Source organism: Taeniopygia guttata, chromosome Z, assembly GCF_048771995.1.
Source record: "Taeniopygia guttata chromosome Z, bTaeGut7.mat, whole genome shotgun sequence".
In the NCBI taxonomy this organism is placed as follows: Eukaryota; Metazoa; Chordata; class Aves; order Passeriformes; family Estrildidae; genus Taeniopygia; species Taeniopygia guttata.
This window is the reverse complement of record NC_133063.1, coordinates 4,339,836-4,360,360: the sequence shown is the minus strand read 5'-3', so window position 1 is coordinate 4,360,360 and position 20,525 is coordinate 4,339,836. Positions and strand designations below refer to the sequence as shown.

The 20,525-nt window shown below is 45.3% G+C and overlaps 1 protein-coding gene across 9 annotated transcripts in view; it reads left to right on the top strand.

Moving 5' to 3' along the window:
• CTIF (cap binding complex dependent translation initiation factor) overlaps window positions 1-20,525 on the top strand; it is a 145,649-nt gene that overhangs the window by 38,890 nt on the left and 86,234 nt on the right. For 4 of the 9 annotated variants that reach the window (XM_030257444.4, XM_030257443.4, XM_072922881.1 and 1 more), the window contains exons 4-7: window positions 5,911-6,033; window positions 9,563-9,636; window positions 10,474-10,578; window positions 14,454-14,529. In XM_030257444.4, coding sequence (XP_030113304.2) covers window positions 5,911-6,033; window positions 9,563-9,636; window positions 10,474-10,578; window positions 14,454-14,529 — 378 coding nt within the window. The remainder of the gene's footprint in view (window positions 1-5,910; window positions 6,034-9,562; window positions 9,637-10,473; window positions 10,579-14,453; window positions 14,530-20,525) is intronic. The other 5 variants (XM_030257446.4, XM_030257448.4, XM_030257447.4 and 2 more) reach the window with 3 other exon arrangements.

Below are 20,525 nucleotides of genomic sequence, written 5' to 3'. Positions count from 1 at the left end.
GGGCCATGTCACTAGGTCCATATTAACTGAAGTTAGGAGTGAAATTGTCCTGCTGGCTTAATTCCAGTGACATCAGGAGGCAGCATGTAATGCCTCAAATTCTTGGCTAACCAGATAGGGCTGGAGAGACAGTGGATTGGCAGGGTCTCTTGACTAAATTTGTAATTAATTTTCCCTGTGCTGGTGGACAGCCTGTATCTCACTTGAGTTGCCCATCCTTAGGTCCAGATCTGAAAGAAAACAGGAAGGATGACTCTGGAAGGACTTTTAGAAATTATAGGATGCTAAGGGAATGGAATGGCTGTTAAAATCACCCACCTGCCATAGGCAGGGACACCTTTCAGTAGAACAGGTTGCTCAGGGCCTTATGTGCTGTGCCAAGGTTGGGGCATCCACAGACTCCCTCAGCAACCTGAGCTCACCACCCTCACAGTAAAAACATTCTTCTTAATATCCAGTCCAAATTTCCTCCCTTTCATTTTGTATCCATTACTCCCTGTCCTGTCACTATAGTTCTTGATGCAGAGTCCCTCTCCAGCTTCCCTTTAGGCTCCCTTCAGAGACTGGAAGGGTCTGTGAGGTCTTCCAACAACCTTCTCCTCTCCAGGCTGAACAGCCCCAAGTTTCTCAGCCTGTCTTTACAAAGGTGAGGAGCTCCAGTCCTTTTATCAACCTCATGGCCTCTGGACTTGCTCCAGCTGTTCCATGTTTGGGGAACATGTTGATGGCTGCCTGCCTGGTGGAGGAAGAGAGTCAAACTTTAAGTGGGGTGAGCTGCCCAGGAGCAAAGAGCATCTCTGAGAAAACCAGTCACTTTTCTGCCTGTAATTGCTGGGTGATGCTTCCTCGTTTAGTGAATGCCTGCTCAATTACAAGCCTGCTCAATTGTAGCTGGAGCAGACTGCTGAGAAAGAAATCAAGTCCTTCAGCTAATGTATAGGTGTAACTTTCTCCAGGACTTCTGTTTGGCCTTGTCCACATGAAGCACCAGTGCCTCATGAAGCAGACACCTGCTTGGGTGTCAGGAGTCTGGGAGGGAGATTTTCACTGCTTTCACTGCTCTGGAGAAATTCTCCTGCTTACTGAGGGTGGGAGGAGGTGTCTTCTGGGCCTGGTGTCACCAGTGGCTCACACGAGAGGACATCCTGTCACCCTCATTTTCCATTTGGGTGGAGAAGACTGGGTGATGTCTGTCTGCCCATTGTAGAGATTTCCACACACGTATTTTTGTGAGACTTGATTTATCTTTGAGGCCTCCATCTTTCCAGGTTTGGATGAATAGGTCAGTCACTGCTGGAGCTCTAGGCAGGGAATTTCCTCTGAGGCTGGCACAGGGCTTTGCTGGTGGGTTTTCACAGCACGTCTGGAGTTCTCAGGGCTATTATGAGAACCCTCAGTGTTCCTCCTCTTCATCCTTGTGTGTAAATGAGCTATCTAGCACATCCTTGGCTAGCATGGTTCTTCCACTGTTGTCTAAAAAATGCAGCCACACAAGCTTGGTCCTTTCCCAGGTAGTCCAGAAAGATCTTGTAAGCTTTTACCTCCTACTTCCAAATCCATCAGGTCCTTTGGTCCTGTATTATGAGACAAGTGTAGATAAAACCTTACTTTCCCTGGTAGAAGATGATCTCTAAGCAATGTTTGGTGTCCCTTCTACAGATTGGAGAGGGCTGGGGAAGGTGGACATAGACCTGGGAAGGGAAGGAGCAGAGCTGAAGAGGTTGAGGCTTCTGCATCACATTTTTATAACAGTTTCTGATGTTCTTACAGCTTTATGTAATACTTTGAGAAGAAAGAAGGTAGCAAGTTTACCCTACTAAGTTATTTAGAGTAACCTTATTATTGGTTTTTTGTTGCTTTTTTTTTTTTTATGGTGTATTTTAAGGTATTAAAATAATTAAGCCTTTAGTTTTCCTTATTAAAATTTGAGTGGCTTTTCTGGAATAGGTCTAGGGAGATACTTGGAGTGCAGTGCAAAAATTCTGCATAACAGGAAGATTTGGCAGCAGCACAAATTTGGTGTGTGAAAAGCTCCACTGCAGAAAAACCTCAAAAAGGGCCTTTTATACAATAGCTGTTTTCTGTTCTGACCAGGAGTGAGATCAAAGTTGAGGAACCATTTGAAGGACACCCCACAACTTGAACTAGGGATTTCCTGGGTGCAGATGTGAGACCCTTGTTATGCTGAGGAATAGCTCAGAGGTTTTTGGGGTCCTGAGAACTCTGCCAGCTTCCTGTTATTTTTCCTCTGGCCCACCTATGAATGCTGTACATTGAATATTGAAATTTTTACATATGATTGAACATGAACCCCATCCAGCATCCGCTAATATCTTCAGGACGCTTCAAACTTGTGCTGCTGCCAGGGTTGAGCTACATCTCTATCAGCACAGCCTACTTCACCCATACTTATCTTCACTGAGAGCAACCACGTAGGTGATCACTGTGTTTCCATTTATGGCTTCTGCACTGGGGAAACTTATCTTCTTTTTCTGCAAATAGGATTTTCAAACTTGCACTGAAGCAGCAGAAAATATTAACTCTTGAGCTGGCAAAGGCAGCAGGATTAATTAGTTCATGCCTCAAAGAGCTCACTGCAAAGGTGAAAATTGCAGTGTAAGTGAAACATACGATTATTGCTAATTAAAATGCAAATGTTAGATTTGACAGCTAGTTTCCAAAGGAGGGCTGCTGGCAGTGGTAATGTTCACGAGTCTGGCAGTTCCTAAGAAGGTGCAGGGCTTGGCCAGAAGGATTGGCATGGGTTTGAGCAGCTTCTGGGAGTCAGTCTCTGGAGGGATGGAGTTTTCGCTCCCAGTCCCAAAGTGTGGCTCAGAGGTCTTGTCTCCTGCTGGTGAGTGTAGACCACAAATGGTAGGTGGAGGAGCACAAATAAGATCTGTGAGCCAGAGTTCAAGGATTTGTTCAAGTTCTCAGTTTTGGGAACTGAGAGAGACTGGGAGACCCTTGGTTTTTTAAGGGTATGGCAGAGTAATGGGCCCAGATGATGGGGAATTGGGTCAGCAGGAGCCAAGGGGTGGAGAGCTTTGTGCCATTACAACTGTTTATTCAGCGTTTGTCAACTGTGGCAGTCAGTTCTGTTCCTGCAGCACGGTGGGTTTGTTTAGCAGGAGCACACACGGGTGGAGGAAGAGCAGTGCCACATCTCACCAGTGCTAAGCCATGGCTTTCTGCTGGACTCCAGCAGTCTGGGAATGGGTTTTTATGGGCTTTGCAATGACGCTGGTGAAGAGGTTTTGCTGCTTGGGTGTTTTTTTTAAGGAACTTACTTGCATGCTCTCACCCACTCCTTGAGCATCACCCAGGAAGTTGGTGTGAGCAGCCCAGTTCCCACAGAAGGTCTGCAAAGAGGGTCATTTTAGCATGAAACAGCTTTATTACATGACACAAAGCCATCAGAAATATGTGGGATTGTTTCTGGGGATTGTATTTTCATTCTGGAGATTTCAATCCCCTTCATAAGGTACCAGTAAAAAGTTTTTAATCTATGGCAATTAGTCAGGAATTTGGGGGAAATACTGAGATTGACTGTGCTAGTGAGTTTGAACATGTGTGTATTCAGGCAGTACTCAAGTTTGGACCATTTGCATGTTCAGCAGATGTTTCAAGCTTTTAGTGTAGAAATTTTATTTAACAAATGATTTGGTTTTCAGTGTTTGTATCAGTGCTTGATAAAGGTAAGGAAGGTAAACAGGGCAAAAGTCCCAAGGCCGTGAGTTGGAGCCAGGAGACAAGCTGGTTTATTAGAATCAGCTGTGATTGTGATCTAACTGGTTTGTGCTGTATCCAGTGGCTTTTCTTGGTGGACATTGATGCATAGTAATACCAATATCCTCATTTCTCACAACAGCTGCATTTCTGGAATTTACAACATCTTGTATTGTCTGCAGAAAATCACTCCTAAAAGATGGGTCTACTGAATATAAGTGAACAGTTTTTTATTTTCAGTGTGTCTTTTGAACCAAAGGGTGCATGTGCTGCCCTGTAGTATTTGGCGCAGAAATTTTCTATCTATGTGTGAACAAGATGTTCAGTGTGTAGGGTATACTTAATCCTTCAAACATCAAGCAGTGAAGGTGCATTTCTCCCAACCATCTTTTCAGCTGGTGAATATCTTTCCCATGTCAAAGGAGGTATTTCTCGCTTCTCAGGATGCCTACAAGGTTGGCTCTTCCTCAGGCCTTGCTAAAGTGGCCTGCCTGACATCCACCATGGTTTTTATCCCTTCATATCAATTTAACAACTCCTTTTGTGCCATTTGGTATTTCTCAGCCAATCTCCCATTGGTATTGGGAGATTAGGGTCAGAGTGTGATAAGAAGGGAAGAAGGTGCTTTAACTGTCAGTGGGAATAACCACAACCATTCCAATTTCTTTTATCTATAACTTGAAAACCAGATAATTGCCTCTTGAGGTCAATACCAAAATGTATTTGAACTTGCTTGGAACTTACTAGCTTGTAGGGTGGAGAATGTCCAGCTGGAAAGATGCAGAAACCAGCACTGGAGTGGTTTGCTTCCAATTCCTTGTGTTGGGTGAATACTTCCATGTTTCATGTGCATCAAAGTCCTTGCTGGACCACTGGGTAGCATCACCTGAGGTAGTTCAGGTTCTGCTGTGCAGTTCCTGCCTCATCCAAGTCAGGTGGCAGCGGTGGAGCTGGGACTTGGTCTGTGCCCTAAAGTCATTGCCCAGGATTTGGCTGTTGTGTTCAAAAGCAGTTTGAGTGGTGGGTGAATCCTTTTGGTTTTGAAGGCTGTTGTGGCCCTGCCCTTGCCTTAGCCCATGGCAGTGTCTGCAGGACCTCATGTAGCCCCATGAGAACATCTGGGACATGAGAAACCCTCTTGAAGTTGTCACCTCTTACATCAGCCCTAAAATACAGGCTTCCCTTTGTATTTCCCATATTTTCTGAGTTCTTGGAAGAGTTGAATATTCAGCACTTTGTGGTATCATGGGGTTTTAATCATTTTTGGTGACTTCAAAAGCCTTTCCCAGGCCTCTGAGAAAAGCTGTTGGAGCAATTGCCATGACAATATCCACCTTTCTCCCGAAGGACCTTGTGCAGTGTTTGGGTAGAGCTGGTCAGGTGAGTTATTCTGGTTTTCAGTTGAGTCATTATGCCTGAGGGCTGAACAAGAAACCTGCAGTTTACTTGACAGCCAACAAGTGAGAGAATAAAGGAGAACATCAGGCACAGCTCCTTAAGAGACAAAAATAGTTATTTGTGTAATGTGTCTCCTGGTGAACTACAAAAGTCCTCAGCCACGTGAATAACTGGACTGCAACAGTGAGCTGAGCAGTGGGAAAACTGACTGAGAATTTTATTTGGGCCTAGGAGAAGAATTAAGGGAATGGAATGGAATGGAATGGAATGGAATGGAATGGAATGGAATGGAATGGAATGGAATGGAATGGAATGGAGTAAAATAAAACAGAATATTTCATTGGAAGGTACCAACCATCAGCCAGTTCAACTGCCTGCTCAATTCAGGGCTGACCAAAAGTTGAAGTGTGTTATTAAGCACATTTTCCAAATATGCTTCAGCAGTTTTAGAGGAATGTGAGGTTGATGAATATGCATAGTTAATACTCATGAAGGTAGAGAAGGTAAGTGTTCCTTTTCCCCATGCATACACTAGAGCACTAGGGCCAAATCTTATCCTCATCAGAGCCTCCCACACTGTCATCCCTTTGCAGTGTGTAAATAGAACATGTTAAAGGATTCAGAGGAAGCCCCACAAGCAGGATGCTGGTCATGGGCATGGTTTTGTAGGTGCAGGCACGAGTGGCCTGGAAGCTGGAGCTCTCCTGTTCCATCAGGTCGGTGGTTTTGGAGTGTGTGCGTTGGAGTGGCCCTTGACTAAAGCAACCTGTTTGTTGTTTCCAGGAAGAGTGGGATCACAGCAGCAGTGGGAGCACAGGATCCCGGCCAGGGTCAAGCTCCAGGCAGGGCTCTGGATCCAGGCCTGGCAGCCACAGGAGAAGCAGCCAGTTCAGGCAATCAGCCAAGGTATACCTGGTGGTGATGTGCTGAAGCTGTGTCCCATGCTTGCTGCTTCTTGGAGGCATCCCCCTCACGACATGCTTGTGGTGTGTGGGTGCATGTCAGCTGGGAAGGACACTTCAAAGACCTCTTTAATTCTGTCAAGATGTGTGACCCGCTGAGGTGTGCTGATTGCCTTAGCTTTGGAAAAGAAGGCCCTAGTCAGCTGGTTAATTGCAAAGGAAATTGGTTTTTTTTTCTGAATTTGAAATCTTGGAGTATTTCAGTTTTGGGAAATCAAGAGATGGCTGTAATTATTTGCTGGCAGGTCTTCATTAGAAGTTGAAAAATGAGTGGACAGTGCACAAATGGTGTTAAATGGTGACCTTAAGCCCAGCTGCTTTCTGTGTGAGCTGTGTGCAGGGCTATATGGGGAGTTACCTGCCTACCCTGCAAAAGACTCTAAGAATTAACTTTTTATATGGCTTTAGGTCCATCCTTGAACTCAGATGAGGGACCATTCCTGTTAGTTTCAGTCAGCCTGTGTCCTCCTGTATTCTCCTGGAATCTCTCTCCTTTATGCACACATGAGCAGCAGTTGTGCCAGAAGTGGATGGCAGACTGAGGTTTGGAACCAGTGGTCAAAGTCCTGGTCCATTCATCCATTTCATCCTCCTGAAGATCTTGAGGAAGTAGCTTTCCTTCTGAGCCATGCTGTGGTGGGAGAGGATGCACAGAACCAGGTTGTATTTAGAAAGTGACGGTCCTTTCTGTGTGGGAATGGGGCTCAGCATATCCTTTCTTCTTTGAACAGGGATAATACTGTGTTCCTCAAAATTTCTATATTTTTAAGTGTATTTTTCATACAAAAACTTGCAGTTTTCAACAAGTAAGCACTGAATTGGAGCCCTTTCAGACAGTTTAGTGTCTATCTCATCATTTTATTTTCTACCAAAGTGCAGCCAGGGGTTGTAGGCAGCTGAGAAGGAGGAAAAGTGGGGGAAGCTCCTCAAGCTCAGAACTGAAAAATGCTTAAGTAATATATGGCGCAGGATCATCCCTGAATTTATAGCAGAGACCCAGTTGGCCACTTGGTATTGTTCTGTGTGCAGTGATGATTTAACCTGGTTGCAGTTGTGCAACAAAGAGCATGATTTCCTATTTGTTTTCTGGAGGATGGTAATGAGGAGCAGCGAGAGGAGGGACGCTGAGCTGGGCTTTGTAAAGCTGCTGCGTGCATGCAAATGTGACTTTGTGGGGAATTTGCTGAAGCTGCATGCATGGTAAACAGCCAGAGTCCACGTGGGCCCGTCCCTGTTTGTGTGGGCAGCTCCAGGGGCTGGGCAGCAGTGGATGGAGGTCATCTGTGCTCACAGGGGCAGGAGGACAGTGGTTGTGGATGTACATTTAAACCACAGTGTGTGCAGGATCTGCTTTACTCATTTCTCAGAGTGCTGGTGTACACTCGTGAAAGCGTCTCTCTCAATTATCATTCCAAGTGAATTAATTAATTTTCAGCAGTACTATTTCCTTCTCACTGAAAAAGATTATCTAAAGCTGCGGGTTGGGTCACTGGGAGCTTCATGTTAAAATTGCTGATGGTTATAATTGCAGTCCTGAGGGGACTGACAGCAAGTCACTGCTTTTCTTAAATACACGCAATTTTTAATCTTTTTTTTTTTTGTACCTTGACTTGAGAACTGGCTTTTTGAAGTCTTATTATTAAGTCTTGGCACTGTTCTGTGAGCATTTTAGGCTGGTCCCTGTCCTGTGAGCCGACACAAAAACTGGTTCTAAGGACAGGTCACAGAAGACCAGAAGGGTGTCTTGAAATAGCCACAGTGACTCACGACTTAATGACAAGGTGTGTTATCACTGGGCCCTGGCGCCTCTTTGTGCAGTCTGGCTGATGCTTGGAGTGTCTCCAAGAGGTTGTGGGGACATCTAGGAGGACCAGGTTTGGATGAGAGTGTCCAATTGCTGTCTTGGACCTGCTTGAGGGCCTCGCCACCTGAAATGGATTTGTCTCTTCTTTGTGTGTCAGCTATGATAACCTGCACACGTGTGCTTCCATTATACAGCATTTGGATGCTTGTAAGGATTTAAGAAACTAATTCTTCTCCTTGGTGGGAGAAAATCGTGCTTGCATTTGCCTAAAATAAAAAGCTCATCTTCTGTAACATAGCATGGGAGTTATGTATTTCTGGTAATTTGTTTCTGAGCAGAGACGTGTCAATTTGCAGATCCCCAGGGGTTGAAATCATAATCCATAAACCCCTTGGAGGAGACTAAAAAGGCAGCAGTGTGTCTGTGTTTGGAGTTTCTGGTGTCTAAATTGGTTGTGCTGGAAATGACTGCACAATGTAACCATCTGTTCAGTAAGGACATGTGTCCCTGACATTGGTTGGGAAAGTGTTGCTCAATTTGTGAGCAGATTGAGCTCTGGGACTTCATTAAAAAGTGGTCACATTTTTTATGAGTTTCTAATGTCTTGGTTAATATTAATAATACTTGAAAATTACAGAAGTTATATGATGGGAAAGAGATGGAATCCACCTTCTCTAGCTTGTGTTTTGCCAGAGTGGGACCATTTGGACTGAGTTGCTTAAATAATCTGAATATGTGCAAGATTATGAGTAATCTGAATAAGAGATGTTGAGGGGAAAATTGGTTAATATGGACTTCTTATGTGCAATGCATTCAATCCATCCAGACTAAGTCAAGTCTGATTTCTTAAATGGTCTTGAATGGCAAAATCCAACCTGCTATACTTCCCCTGTAGAGGGTGGAGGGGGCAGCCCTCTTTGTGCAGGAAAGACATGTGAGGGCTGATGACTGTGAAGGGACTTTAAATAACATATGTGGGGTCTTTGCTTTAGATGCTCGTGCTTTGGGTTGTCCATTTTGACAAAAGCAACTGACTGCACAGGATAATTCAAGGAGGGGACAGCCAGGGGGACAGCTCTACTCCCAGGGAACAGGGACAGAAAGCGAGGGAATGGCCTCAGGCTGGGCTAGGGCAGGCTTAGACTTGGCATCAGGAGGAATTCTGTCACAGAAAGGATTGTTAAGCATTGGAACAAGCTGCCCAGGGCATTGGTGGAGTCCTCATCCCTGGAAATGTTCAAGTGTTCAAGTGCATCTTGGCTGGGTGACAAAGGAGGATCGGGCACAGGTTAGACTCAGTCTTGGAGATCTTTTCCAACCTTAATGGTTCTGTGATTTCGTGAATCTCAGCCTGCCCCCTGGACCTTGGTGGATTGTAGTTGTGGACATGGGGCAGGAGGACGGGGCTGGAGCCAGAGCTGAGCTTGTGCAATGTCTGCTCCATGTTGTGCACAGCACTGTGTCCCTGAGGCTGAAAGTGTCACTCCTTGCCTTCATGGAGCACTTCTGCAGCAGGTGAGGGGGTCTCTGCATTGCGTGGATTCGCACAGGAACACAGGATCCCTTCTGCAGAGCCAAGACACCTCCGTGGCTGCTGGGAGACACTGTGCCCTGGTCAGGATAGTTCCCTGTGCCTCCCAACAAGTAACCACCTTTCCATCTCTCCTAGAATGGCAACAAGGAGGGCAACCTTGACATGCTGGGCACAGACATCTGGGCTGCCAACACCTTTGACTCCTTCAGGTAAGCTGGTTTTAAAATGCTTTAAGAGAAAGTTGGACTCTTAAGATGGACCGTGCCTTGTTTTAGCCCTCTCCAGTATGTCCATCCTGCTGGTACCCAGGCACCCGAGAGTAGTACCCTGGTGGTACTGACATCACTGCTCCTCCTTCTCCCCATCCCCATTTAGCCTGTGGCACCAAGCACAATCTGTTTAAAGCATCCCTTTAAATAGATGTGTGCTTTGGAGAGGCCACTGGATGGGTTTGCAGTCCAAACACCTGAAACCAGTACCAGTACAATTACTTGTAGTCACCCCAGAGCTGCACAGGCAAGACTTGAGTCAACTCTGAGGTGCTGTTGTAGGATTTTTACTCTCCCATTAGTTGGAAATACCATTATGTGTTGGCTTCTTAGCTGCTGGGAAGAACTCAGTGAAAGCAGTGAAATATTCTTCCTGTTCAGTTTTATGCATAATCTGCAGGTGTTGACTCACTGGAGCAGACAGGTTGTGCAGGATCAGAGAGAGCATCATTTCATGGACCTGTTGGAATACTCTCTTGGTACAGAGAGCGACTATATTTTGCAGGGTGTCTTCTGCATCAAAATTAGAGGCTTAGGTAAAGTCTCGAGAGTTTAGCATACCTAAAAAACAAGAAAAAATGAAAAGAGATGCATCAGTGTGAAGATTGGAAGCTCACATCCATGTGCTCTGCAGCAGGGAGTGGGGAGGGGTGCTTCCAGAAATGCAGGGGTGTTTCCTTGTCTGCAGGCTCCAATGTGCCCTCTGCTCTTCAGCTCAGTGGTGTTTAATTAGCAGTGGACTTCCTTTCTCTGTTTTTCCCTGTTTTTCTCTCCTAGTGGTGCAACGTGGGACTTGCAGCCTGAAAAACTAGATTTCACCCAGTTTCACAGGAAGCTGCGAAACACCTCCAAACACCCATTGCCTCACATAGACAGAGAAGGGTGAGTGCTGTGTCTGCAATACTGTGCTCTCCAGGAAGGTCTCTGACTTCTCCCTTGCTCTAGGAACTTTGGCTTGGTGGCACCTCACATCGAGGACATGGGAAGAGGCACTGGACTATTTTGAGAGTTTGAGAATGCCATGATCAGTCTGTCTGGCTCCTCTGTCATCCAGTTCTGAGCTGGAGCAGAGTTGTTCTCTGTATTTTTGCATTGCCTGATAGATCTCAGTGTTTAAATAACTCTGGATCCAAGTCTCCTAGATCCTGATGGTCTAAATTTAAACATCTCTGGATATTGGAGGAAAGATCCTGACTTAGTGCTGACCTGGTTACAGTTCCTGTGAATGACACTGTTCTTCCCAGCAAGAGTTCAGGGAAGGAGAGGGCATCAATGTGTTTCATAAAACTGTGAAAACATTCAACAGCTCCCTTTGGTTGTGACAGCCTCCACAGGCTTCCCTGGTATTTCTGGATTCCTTACTGGTTGTTGGTTGGTCAAATAAATGTGTGCTGGCACCAAGTGGCTCACCAGTGTTGCTTAGATGGGTATCACCATTTCCTTGCAGTTTCTCTGCAGATGGAGAAACAATCACTCCCAGACAGGAGGGTGCAGCCAGGTGGGGTTTGGGCTCTTCTCCCCTGTAACAAATGGCAGGATAAGAGGTAAAGGCCTCACGTTGCATCAGGGAAGGTGTAGGCTGGATGTTAGGAACAGTTTCTTCATGGAAAGGGTTGTCCAGCCCTGACAGAGCTGCCCAGGTTAGGGGTAGAGTCACCATCCCTGGAGAGATTTAAAAACCATGTGGATGTGGCACTTGGGGACATTGGTCAGTGGTGGCCTTGGCAGGGCCAAGGGAATGCTTGGACTTGGTGCTCCTAGAGGTCTTTTCCAGCCATAAAATTCCATGATTCTATAGATAGGTTTTCCTCATGCTATCACTCAGAGCATAGAGGAAGGGAAAAATTAGAACAGGTCTAAAAGATGGGGTTGCAGCTGATGTTCCATCACTGCCATGTTGTTTGCAGGGATGGAAATCTTCTCTTGGAGACATTTTTTCAGCTAATAATTTGGTTTTGCCAAAGTACTGGCCAGTGCCATATGCCTGGTCTGCACATCTTGTTTAGAAGACAAGTTTAGAATTGTTATTAGAACAGTTCCTTGGAAACAATTAGAAACATCCAGCCAGGCCAGAAATCCCTTACCAGCCCAGGCTCAGCATCTGCAGTAGGCTCCTCTACCGTACAGGGACAGGAAGACTCAGACAATCTTTTTTTTCTGCTTTGAAAGTAAGGTATACTGCAGGTTTGTAAAGAGCAATTTTCAGAACATTTCAAACAACGTAACACTAAATTTCTAAGTCACTAAGTCTCTTAGTCAAGTTCAATCCCATGTTTTCAGATGAGTTTGAAAAATGGGATGAAAGGGCTCCCTCATAAAAATAAGATATAATGTGCTTCCTCTGTAAAAGAAGATATAATATGCTTCATGGATGATGGCACTTGCCAGTGACCCTGTCAGTGACAGCTGCAATGTGCAGGGAGGAAGGAGCAGGGTTGTTGTTGTATTTTTCCTCTGGTTCCTGCTGTATGTGAATGCCTATATTGCAAACAGGTAGAGGAGGCAGGGTGGAGGTGAGATATTTAATCACTCTTAAATACTACAGGTGTAAAAAATAGTGTATATGCAGAAAAGTTAAGCAGATGCTATCAGCACAAAATGGTGCATGTCCCAAAATGTGTGCCATGTAAGTAACCCGGCTAGGACAGATGAAGCACAAAAAAAGACAAAATTGTTCTTATTTTTTAATTTCTAAAGTTGACTGTGTTGTGCATTCATCAGTTCTCCATGGTGAATCTGTGCCGAGATTCAGCTTGCTGTGCCTCCATGAATCTCCACCTGCTAGCTAGGCATTTTTCCCTCTGGCTTGAATGGGAAGCTTTTTTTTGAAAATTTAGCTGTGCAGTGAAAAAAAATAACAGGGGGAATAAAAAAAAAAAAAGGACTGTGCTGTTCAGTGTGTGTTTTCTACACTAAAAGAACCATTTTATTCCTTAGTCTGATCCATTGCCCAAGACTGACCATGTAGTTGCATCCAGTTGTGTGACCTGAAGTGACTTTTGTTTGGGTGAAGCATTTTCCTCCAGGGAGATACCTGCTTTTATTGGAAGATGCTGTTTGGTGGCATGCTGAATAATCACAAGTGGAACAGTTAAGAAAATCAGGGAACTGTACCATGTTTCTGACCTGAATTCATCTGGCTTTAATTTCCAGAGCGAGCTCTTGCTCTGCTTATACTCTCCCAGATCAAACATCCTTTTGTAGCTGGTATTTTCTCTTCATTCCAGGTGTCTCCCAAGCACATGTATCACATGAGTTTTTCAGGTACTCTAAGGAATTTCTCTGCTGCCTGTTTGAAATATGACTGCCAGAGCTGCCTGTGGTCCTGTAGCTGGAGCTCAGCCATGCTGTCTCCAGAGGAAAGCTGCCTTCATCCCCCTAATCCCTGCCTCCTCTTCATCACCTGCCTTTTTGCCACAGTTCAGCATCAGAAGTTCAGCCTGGGACGGTCCCCACCCTTTTCAGATGACGTTTTCCTGCAATACACTTGTGTTCTGCACTTGCAGCCGGCACTGCTTGTCCCCAGATGTGTGACGTGATTTCTCATCTATATAAATACATATATATAAATATTTTTTCAGATTTATGTTTTTGTATATGTATGCACACTATAGTTTTGCTTTTGTAAGTCAAAGTCAGCATTTCATCTATGATGGAAAGTCAGTTGTGGAATACCTCTGATTTCCAATAAATGCAGAATAACAGAATGGTTTGGGTTGGAAGGGATCTTCAAGATCATCTAGTCCAACCCCCCTGCCATGGTCAGAGACACCTTTTACTAAACCAGGGTACTCAGGTTGATTAAGGTTAATTAAATTGCTTTCCTTCAGCTTCCTGGGTTTTGAGCCTTGTACTTCAGCATGTGCCATTTTTCTCGATTTTTTCCTCCCATGGTCTCTGAATCCAAGATCTGTTTTTCTCTGACTTCTAGGCACTGATTACCTAGGTCACCTGCTACCAATGTCTCTACTGTAACTTAGTTAACAATATCTTGCTTCTAACTGACCAAAAAAAAAAATTTATCCCCCTTGCATAATAAAGATCATCTCTGTGGATGTAGAAGGATCATAATTACTGACCATTTCTTTCTTTTTCTGTACTATCACAAACTCTTAGCATCCAGCTAGTAATTATCTTTGGATTGTTTTTGCTTTCTTATTCCAAGAAAGTCCTTCAGTTTCCACTTCTGTGTATGATGTGTGAGTGCTTGACTTCTCATCCCAATTTCTTTGTCTTTCAAATTGTCTGTTTATATTTATATTGATTGCTGCTTCCTGTCTGAGGTGTGTGTTTGCTGATTTTCAACACCTTTCTCATCGGGGGAGCTGGAGCTCCCATGGAGACCAGCAAATGAGCAGTGCTTCAAAGGAAACGTTTTTCATTGCTCTCTTTGTGCTCTCGTTTCTGCTGTCCAGGTGGGCTGTGCTTTCAGTTTTACTTGGTCTGCAAATCAAGTCACCCTGGGCTCAGGACTGCCTTTGCTTTCCTCAGTGCTGCTACTACCAAAAGTGTTTGCAATCTGTGGCAGATGGTGCAGGTGGAGAGGACTGAGCAAAGCATTTAATTTTGTATTAACAGCTTTACGCCTGCGTGGGAGTGTTTTGGAGGCACAGCACACTTGCTCCAGAGAGAGCCTCTTTGTTTCCATGAGAGGCCTTTGCAGTAACAACTGATATTCCCCTTGTGCTGTAATAGAAAATTAACTGTCTCTCCAATGAGTTTTCACGTGATTTTGTTTTGTTTTCCTCTTGCTACAGGCTTGGAAAGGGGAAATACGAGGATGGTGACAGCATCAACTTGAATGACATAGAGAAAGTCCTTCCAGTGTGGCAGGTAGGTGATGAGGATATCTGCCTCTGCCATGGTGGGGACCAGCAGCAGCACCTATGTGCCCTTAGGAAACCTCCTCAGGACTGGGAAAGCTGCTGGGCTGTGGTTCTTTAAGGGCTGGGATGGAGATTTGTGCCTGTGGTTTCAGGTGTTAGTGCTGGGCAAGGGCAGTTACCACGCAGACTTTGTTGGGAGGTGATACACTGAGGGCAGTATATACCTATATATGCATATGTGTGTGTATGTGGATGTGCACAGGGCTCATATATTGAAGAAAAGGAGATTCTGAAAAGCATCAACCCCTCCTGACAGCTCCAAAATAAATTACTGCCAGGAAGCCAGCAGTGCCTGTGTGCTGACCCAGGTTTTGCCCCTTTGGGGCAGTGCCCATGTTTGCATGCAATGGTAATCCACATGTGTGTTTTCTCAGCATGTTCTTTCCCCAGATCTCTCTTTGCAGTTTTGGCAGTTCTAGTTAAATGACTTCTGAAGCCTGGATGTTGGGGAATAGCAGGATGAGACCTTGGAGTTCAGAAGACAGGTTGAAAAAGTCAATTTGTCAGCATCATATAGTTTTCCATTTTACAGAGCCCTAGTCCTCGAAGGAGCTGAGTTCCCTGAGCCAGGCAAGTTTCAGAGGCTGCTCAGTGTGTTTTTGCTGAAACCTCTTTGCCTCCAGAGGCAAGGATGAAAACATCTCCTGTGCTGTGGTGGTGTTACCCTTTCCAGTGCTGAGCCAAGTGCTCGCCAGGTGTGGGAATTTTGAATGAATTAGAGACAGGACCTCTGAGTTGCTTTAGATGGTGCAATTTTATTTTTTTTTTATCTTTTACATAGGCAGGAAGGGTGAGTTCTGCTCACATCTTCACTACATGGTTGAGAAGGTCACAAGACCTCTAGTTAAAAGAACTTTTAAGCATTTATTAACTAATAAAACACTGCTAACAAGGATATTTATGCTTTTGGCCTAATCCTTAAATATTTCATCCTATGGACTCATGCTACAGTGTGAGCTTTCTTAGCCAATCATGTTATGATACACAAACCTACAGTAGTGCATTCTAAACTCCTTGTTCACCTCTGTAACTACTTTTATTTTTCCTATATCTTAAACTCTAAAACTCTAAACTTTCTTCTACTTAGCTGAACATGTCTCTGCCTTAAACTATAAATCTGCATTCTTACTTTTAGTACTTAAGTTTGGGAGCCTTTTCCAAGGTCTCACATCAAATCTTGTGTTTAATTCTAAGCTTTGGCTTACAGGCCCACAGTTCTGAGAGCTGCCTGCATTTTGGATTCCAACAGCCGGGCTTCTTGCTCACACATCATGTGAGGAAAAGCTTTGCTCATCCTGCAGACCATGTGACAATCTGCCTTACTGTTTCTTTTGGGTGAGCTATTTGGCACTGAGTACATGAAGGAGTGGAGAAGGGCAGCTGACTTTGGCAGGGAGGAGCACTGCCTGCAGCTGCTTCCTGCTCAGTCTCTTCCATGTTTGGTATGTCTGGACTTTAGGTCACAGGGAAAAAAACATCAGGTTCAGCAGATACAAACCCCATTAATTCTGCAAAATAAGGTTAGTTTCCCTGGGGAATAATTGGAAATGAAGAATCAAACCATCTTTGGTGTGAGGAGCTGATTACCTTCAAGAGGGTTTTAATCAACAGCTGTTAAATAAGCCAGGTCCTCCTGGTCTGGTTATCATTTCATTATGTCCTCAGAGTACATTGAATACAATGAATTCATTCCAATATATACATTAGTATCTGGCTTAATTATTAGTGTGATATCTCTAAGCTGGAAGACCTAGTGGGAATGTTGGATTTGATGCTTTGTTTGCGCCTCAGGCAGACTCGTGCAGCGCTGCATTAATTTGTAGACATGCTTACCTTGGCATGTACAGGCAGTCATATATATCTGTGGGAGCAAGGACCCAGGTGGCTCTGGGTGAGGGTTTATCTTGTTCAACATGGACAAGTGAAATACTTGCAGACAGCTGGTTTAATCCTGACATATCATTGTTAACTCGATTTGGATGCAGCCGTGCAGTGCTGACAATGGTTTTACTGCTCCTCATCACTTGTTTTAAATGTCTGTGGAGCAGTGCTGGGGTGTGGAGGGGAGGGCATAAGGGAAGATACTCCCTTGTGTGAGCCTGTGAAAGGAGAATCCCTCACCACATGGGGTTGTTATGTTCATGGGTTTTGCATCCTGAGGAAGAGGCTTTTCAGGTTGGTGATAGATAAACTGTCTGTGTTTGAGAGCTCAGTGTGCTTACAGCAGGCATGCATGGATGGAGGGGCCAATCTGAGCATCCTCTAGCTTCACTGGGGTAGTCTGAGCATCCTCCAGTGTGACTGAACCAGTCCAAGCATCCTCCAGCACAACTGGGGTGGTCCAGGCACCCTCCAGCACAACTCAGATGGAAGTGTTTAGCTGCTGGGTGTTCTTCAGCAGCCATGGAAAGGTTAAAAGCACCATGTTTGAGAGAGGTAGGGAGTCTTGCTTGCAGGCTGCTTGGAGATTTATGTGCCTTTGGTGTTAAGGTGTGATAGATATAGGACATGAATCTAGAACTAATCTCCAGTGTACATCCAGGTCTGAATGGGTATTTACAGAGACATGCAGAGATGTCCCTAATTAAGCAGAATATTCTGGTTTTCTGGGGATTGAACAGAGTGTTCTGTATATCTGGGTGTTAATATCCCCCTATATATGAGTTCTTCTGCTGGAATCTATCTATAGTATTTTAACAAAATATTTCAAGGAAAGCCTATGACTATTTGGCAGTTAAAAGGTGGGAAAATAAACAAAACAAAATAAGCCCAAGCAACCTTTCCCCAGGTCCTCTTCTTTTGTTTGGAATTCATACATGCCAGTCCTTGGGGATGCTCTCACAGCATGGTGTGCTCTGCCATCTTGTGGATGTGCACAGTCTTCACAATTCCTTCACCACAACTCATAATTTGAAGCTTTCTCACGGGCTATCCTTTCAAAATCCATCTGAGGTGCTTGTTTTTACTGGTGAACAGGTTTTTATTTTTGAAAGCTTCATGTCTAGGAGCTCATGAGGTCATTGCCTTGGCTCAGCTCATGAGCCATAACCTCTTCATCTCTCCTTACTCATAAGAGTCTGCAGTAGGATTTGGGCACTAATTCACCAAAGTGCTGCCAAAAATGACTGTTTTGAAGGTAAGTGTTCTCCATTCATAAGATCTGCTTTTTACTGCACACCAGGGAGCATCTGCTGCATAGGGAGGCACAGCTCAGGTGCAGAAAGAGTCTTTATAATCCTCTCCATTTCCACATCAGCTGTTTTGTTGAAGGAGACCACATAACCACCTTGGCGTCATGAAGACGTCACAGGGAGGGCTGAGTCAGTGCCTTTTGCTTTTGCTCCCTTTGGCAAACGTTTGGGAAGTTGTTCAGTCTTGGATGTGTCACATCCAAGTACTCTGGTCCCAGATTTAGTCTTCAGAGTCCTTGGCAAGCAAGCCCTTGGCAGAATGTACACTTACCAGAGAGAATAACCCTAGAGGTCATGTTCTCCAAGATCACAGGATCATGGAATGGCTTGAGTTGGAAGGGAACTTAAGGCTCATCCCCTTCCTACCCCGCTGCCATGGGCAGGGACATCTTCCACTCTCTGAGGTCACTCCAAGCCTTGTCCAGCCTGGCCTTGGACACTTCCAGGGATGGGGCAGTCACAGCTTTTCTGAGCAAGATCCACCCTGCTCCTTCCTGTGGAACTGCTGTAACTCACAAAGGACTCAGGAGGCTGCATGTCACAAGGGTGTGCTGTAAATGCTGCTAGACACAAGTAGAGAATTTTGGGACATGTCCCAAGTGGTCTCTGGACTTGTGTATTGCAGTCCTTGGCTTTCAATTTACTGAACTCGTGCCTTCAGAATGGGCTTGCCCTCCTTTGAATGCTGGGAATTTGCCTTCACTGCCCAGCTACTCCTTGTCTTGTGTTTTAGGAAGTAGAAATGTGGCACTTCTGAAAGGCGTATTGGGCTTTATTGTTGTAATGAGATAAACTTGGAAGATGGCATTGATATCATTTGGTTTGGCATCTTACTGCCTTCAGCTCATCTCCTTCCGTTTCCTTACTGATTCTTGACCCCCTTTGTCATATGCTTGCAGTTACAATAAACTGCTTGTTTCTCTTCTGGCTGCAGTCGTCATCCAGCTTCCTTGTTGGAAGAGAAACAAGGGAGAAGCTCCTTAGGAGAAAGGCAGACTCTAAGTTGTTCACGTTCCTCTTAGCACCACTATGTTCCTGATTTTGTCCAAACAGGATTAGAAGCACCAGGATTCCTGATCCGGTTTGTAGGTCAGCCTATAGGTGCTTAGGCAAACACATTTGTTATTTCAGCTCTTCTTTTTTACACATGCCTGTGTTTGAAAGCAAAAGCAAGCAAGCTGCAGGTTCTTCCTTTAGCCTTATTTTATACTTCTTTTGTCCTGGTGCTAGAAAACCACCTGAACTGAGGGACCGACAGGCAGCTTTGCTATTTTCCTTGAGACTCCTTCTCACCAACAAGTATTTCCAAGTCAGACCTTAGAGTTCAGTGTGGAGATCATGGGAGTAAAGGTGGGACCTGTGCATGGGCTGGTCACTTGGGATTCCTGCCCCAGGTGAGGCATGGACACACTGGGACATGGTTTGTTGCACCTCAGTGGAAAGGTCCAGGAAGGGCTGGATGATTCCCATCTGAGGTATCCGTGTTCTTTCCCTGTCAGCTCTGTAGGATGCAGAAATGGACCAGGTCACATGTGGGTTTGATCAGATATGGAAGGTTCCTAAAGAGAAATGAGCCAACCCAAATGTCGCGGGAGAGGATGGATTATGGGCAAGCAATACCCTTGCTGTCACTCTGCAGGCAAGGAGGGGAGATTGGTGTCCAGCACTGGTGTGAAGGCTTGTTCTTGGACCCTGCAGATCACTGATCCTTCCAGAGAGGTGGTAGCAGGAGAACAGGTCTCTTTGGAGCCCACAGACAGGTCTCTGGTGGTTTGGTGTTATTTACTATCACCATATGGAGTTGTCACCTTGCCACCTCCTCTCTTGCCTGCTCTGTCTACACTGCAAGGCTTGGTAGTTCTCATTTTACCCAGCACTTAGGCAGCCCTGATTGCTCTTCTTTCACAGCTCATAGCAGTGTGGCCCTCTCCTAGCAGGCTGTTCTGTGCTGGTGGGTCTGGAGTGGGTTGATCCCTCTGCCTGTCATCCCCTCCCATGGAGTAGCCTGGTCCATGTGGAGTGTGCCCCTTGTGCTCCATGTCCCTGCTGTCACTTATGGGGTCTTCTCTGATGTCCTTTATGTGTTCACCACTTATTAAAAGGTTGGGGTGCCTCCCTAGGAGCCCCAAAAGGGGGGGATTACTTCTCCCCCTGCCCTCACTTCCTGCTGGAGTCTGCCCAGAGTGTGTGGGCACAGCACTGCCTTCAGGGAAGGTTTCTTGCCTGACAAGCCCATATCCCAAGGGTCTTTCCAATACAGTAACAGCTAAAACCACTGTGGAAAGTCCCTGTCAAAAGCCAAGGCTTACTTGAGTATAGGTCACAATGTATTGGGAGTCAGAACTCTGCTCCTGAGTAAAGAGCTTTTGGTTTGCCATTGCTTCCAGCGAGACACAGCCTTTCTGTGGCCCTTTTTTAATCACATTTAACCCAACTGACAGTGACCATCACCTGGGGCAGAAAGGGCAAACTGCTGTGGTCACCTGTAACCCCTCCAGCATCACTCCCATGGCAGAATTGAGGCCACCATTGCCAAGGAAGGCAGACGAGGCCATGGAGCTCTCCAGAGCACTGGAGAGGACTGGACCAAGACTGTGACTGTCCCATGGAGGTGTTCACCTCACAGGTTCCCATGGCCTGGACTCTGTTGGCAGAGCAAAGTTCCTGTGATCCCTGAAGGTTATAAGCCCTGAAGGTTTTATCAGATGTGCAGGAAAGGGAAGATCTTCTAGTGGGTTTTTCAGATTATGAT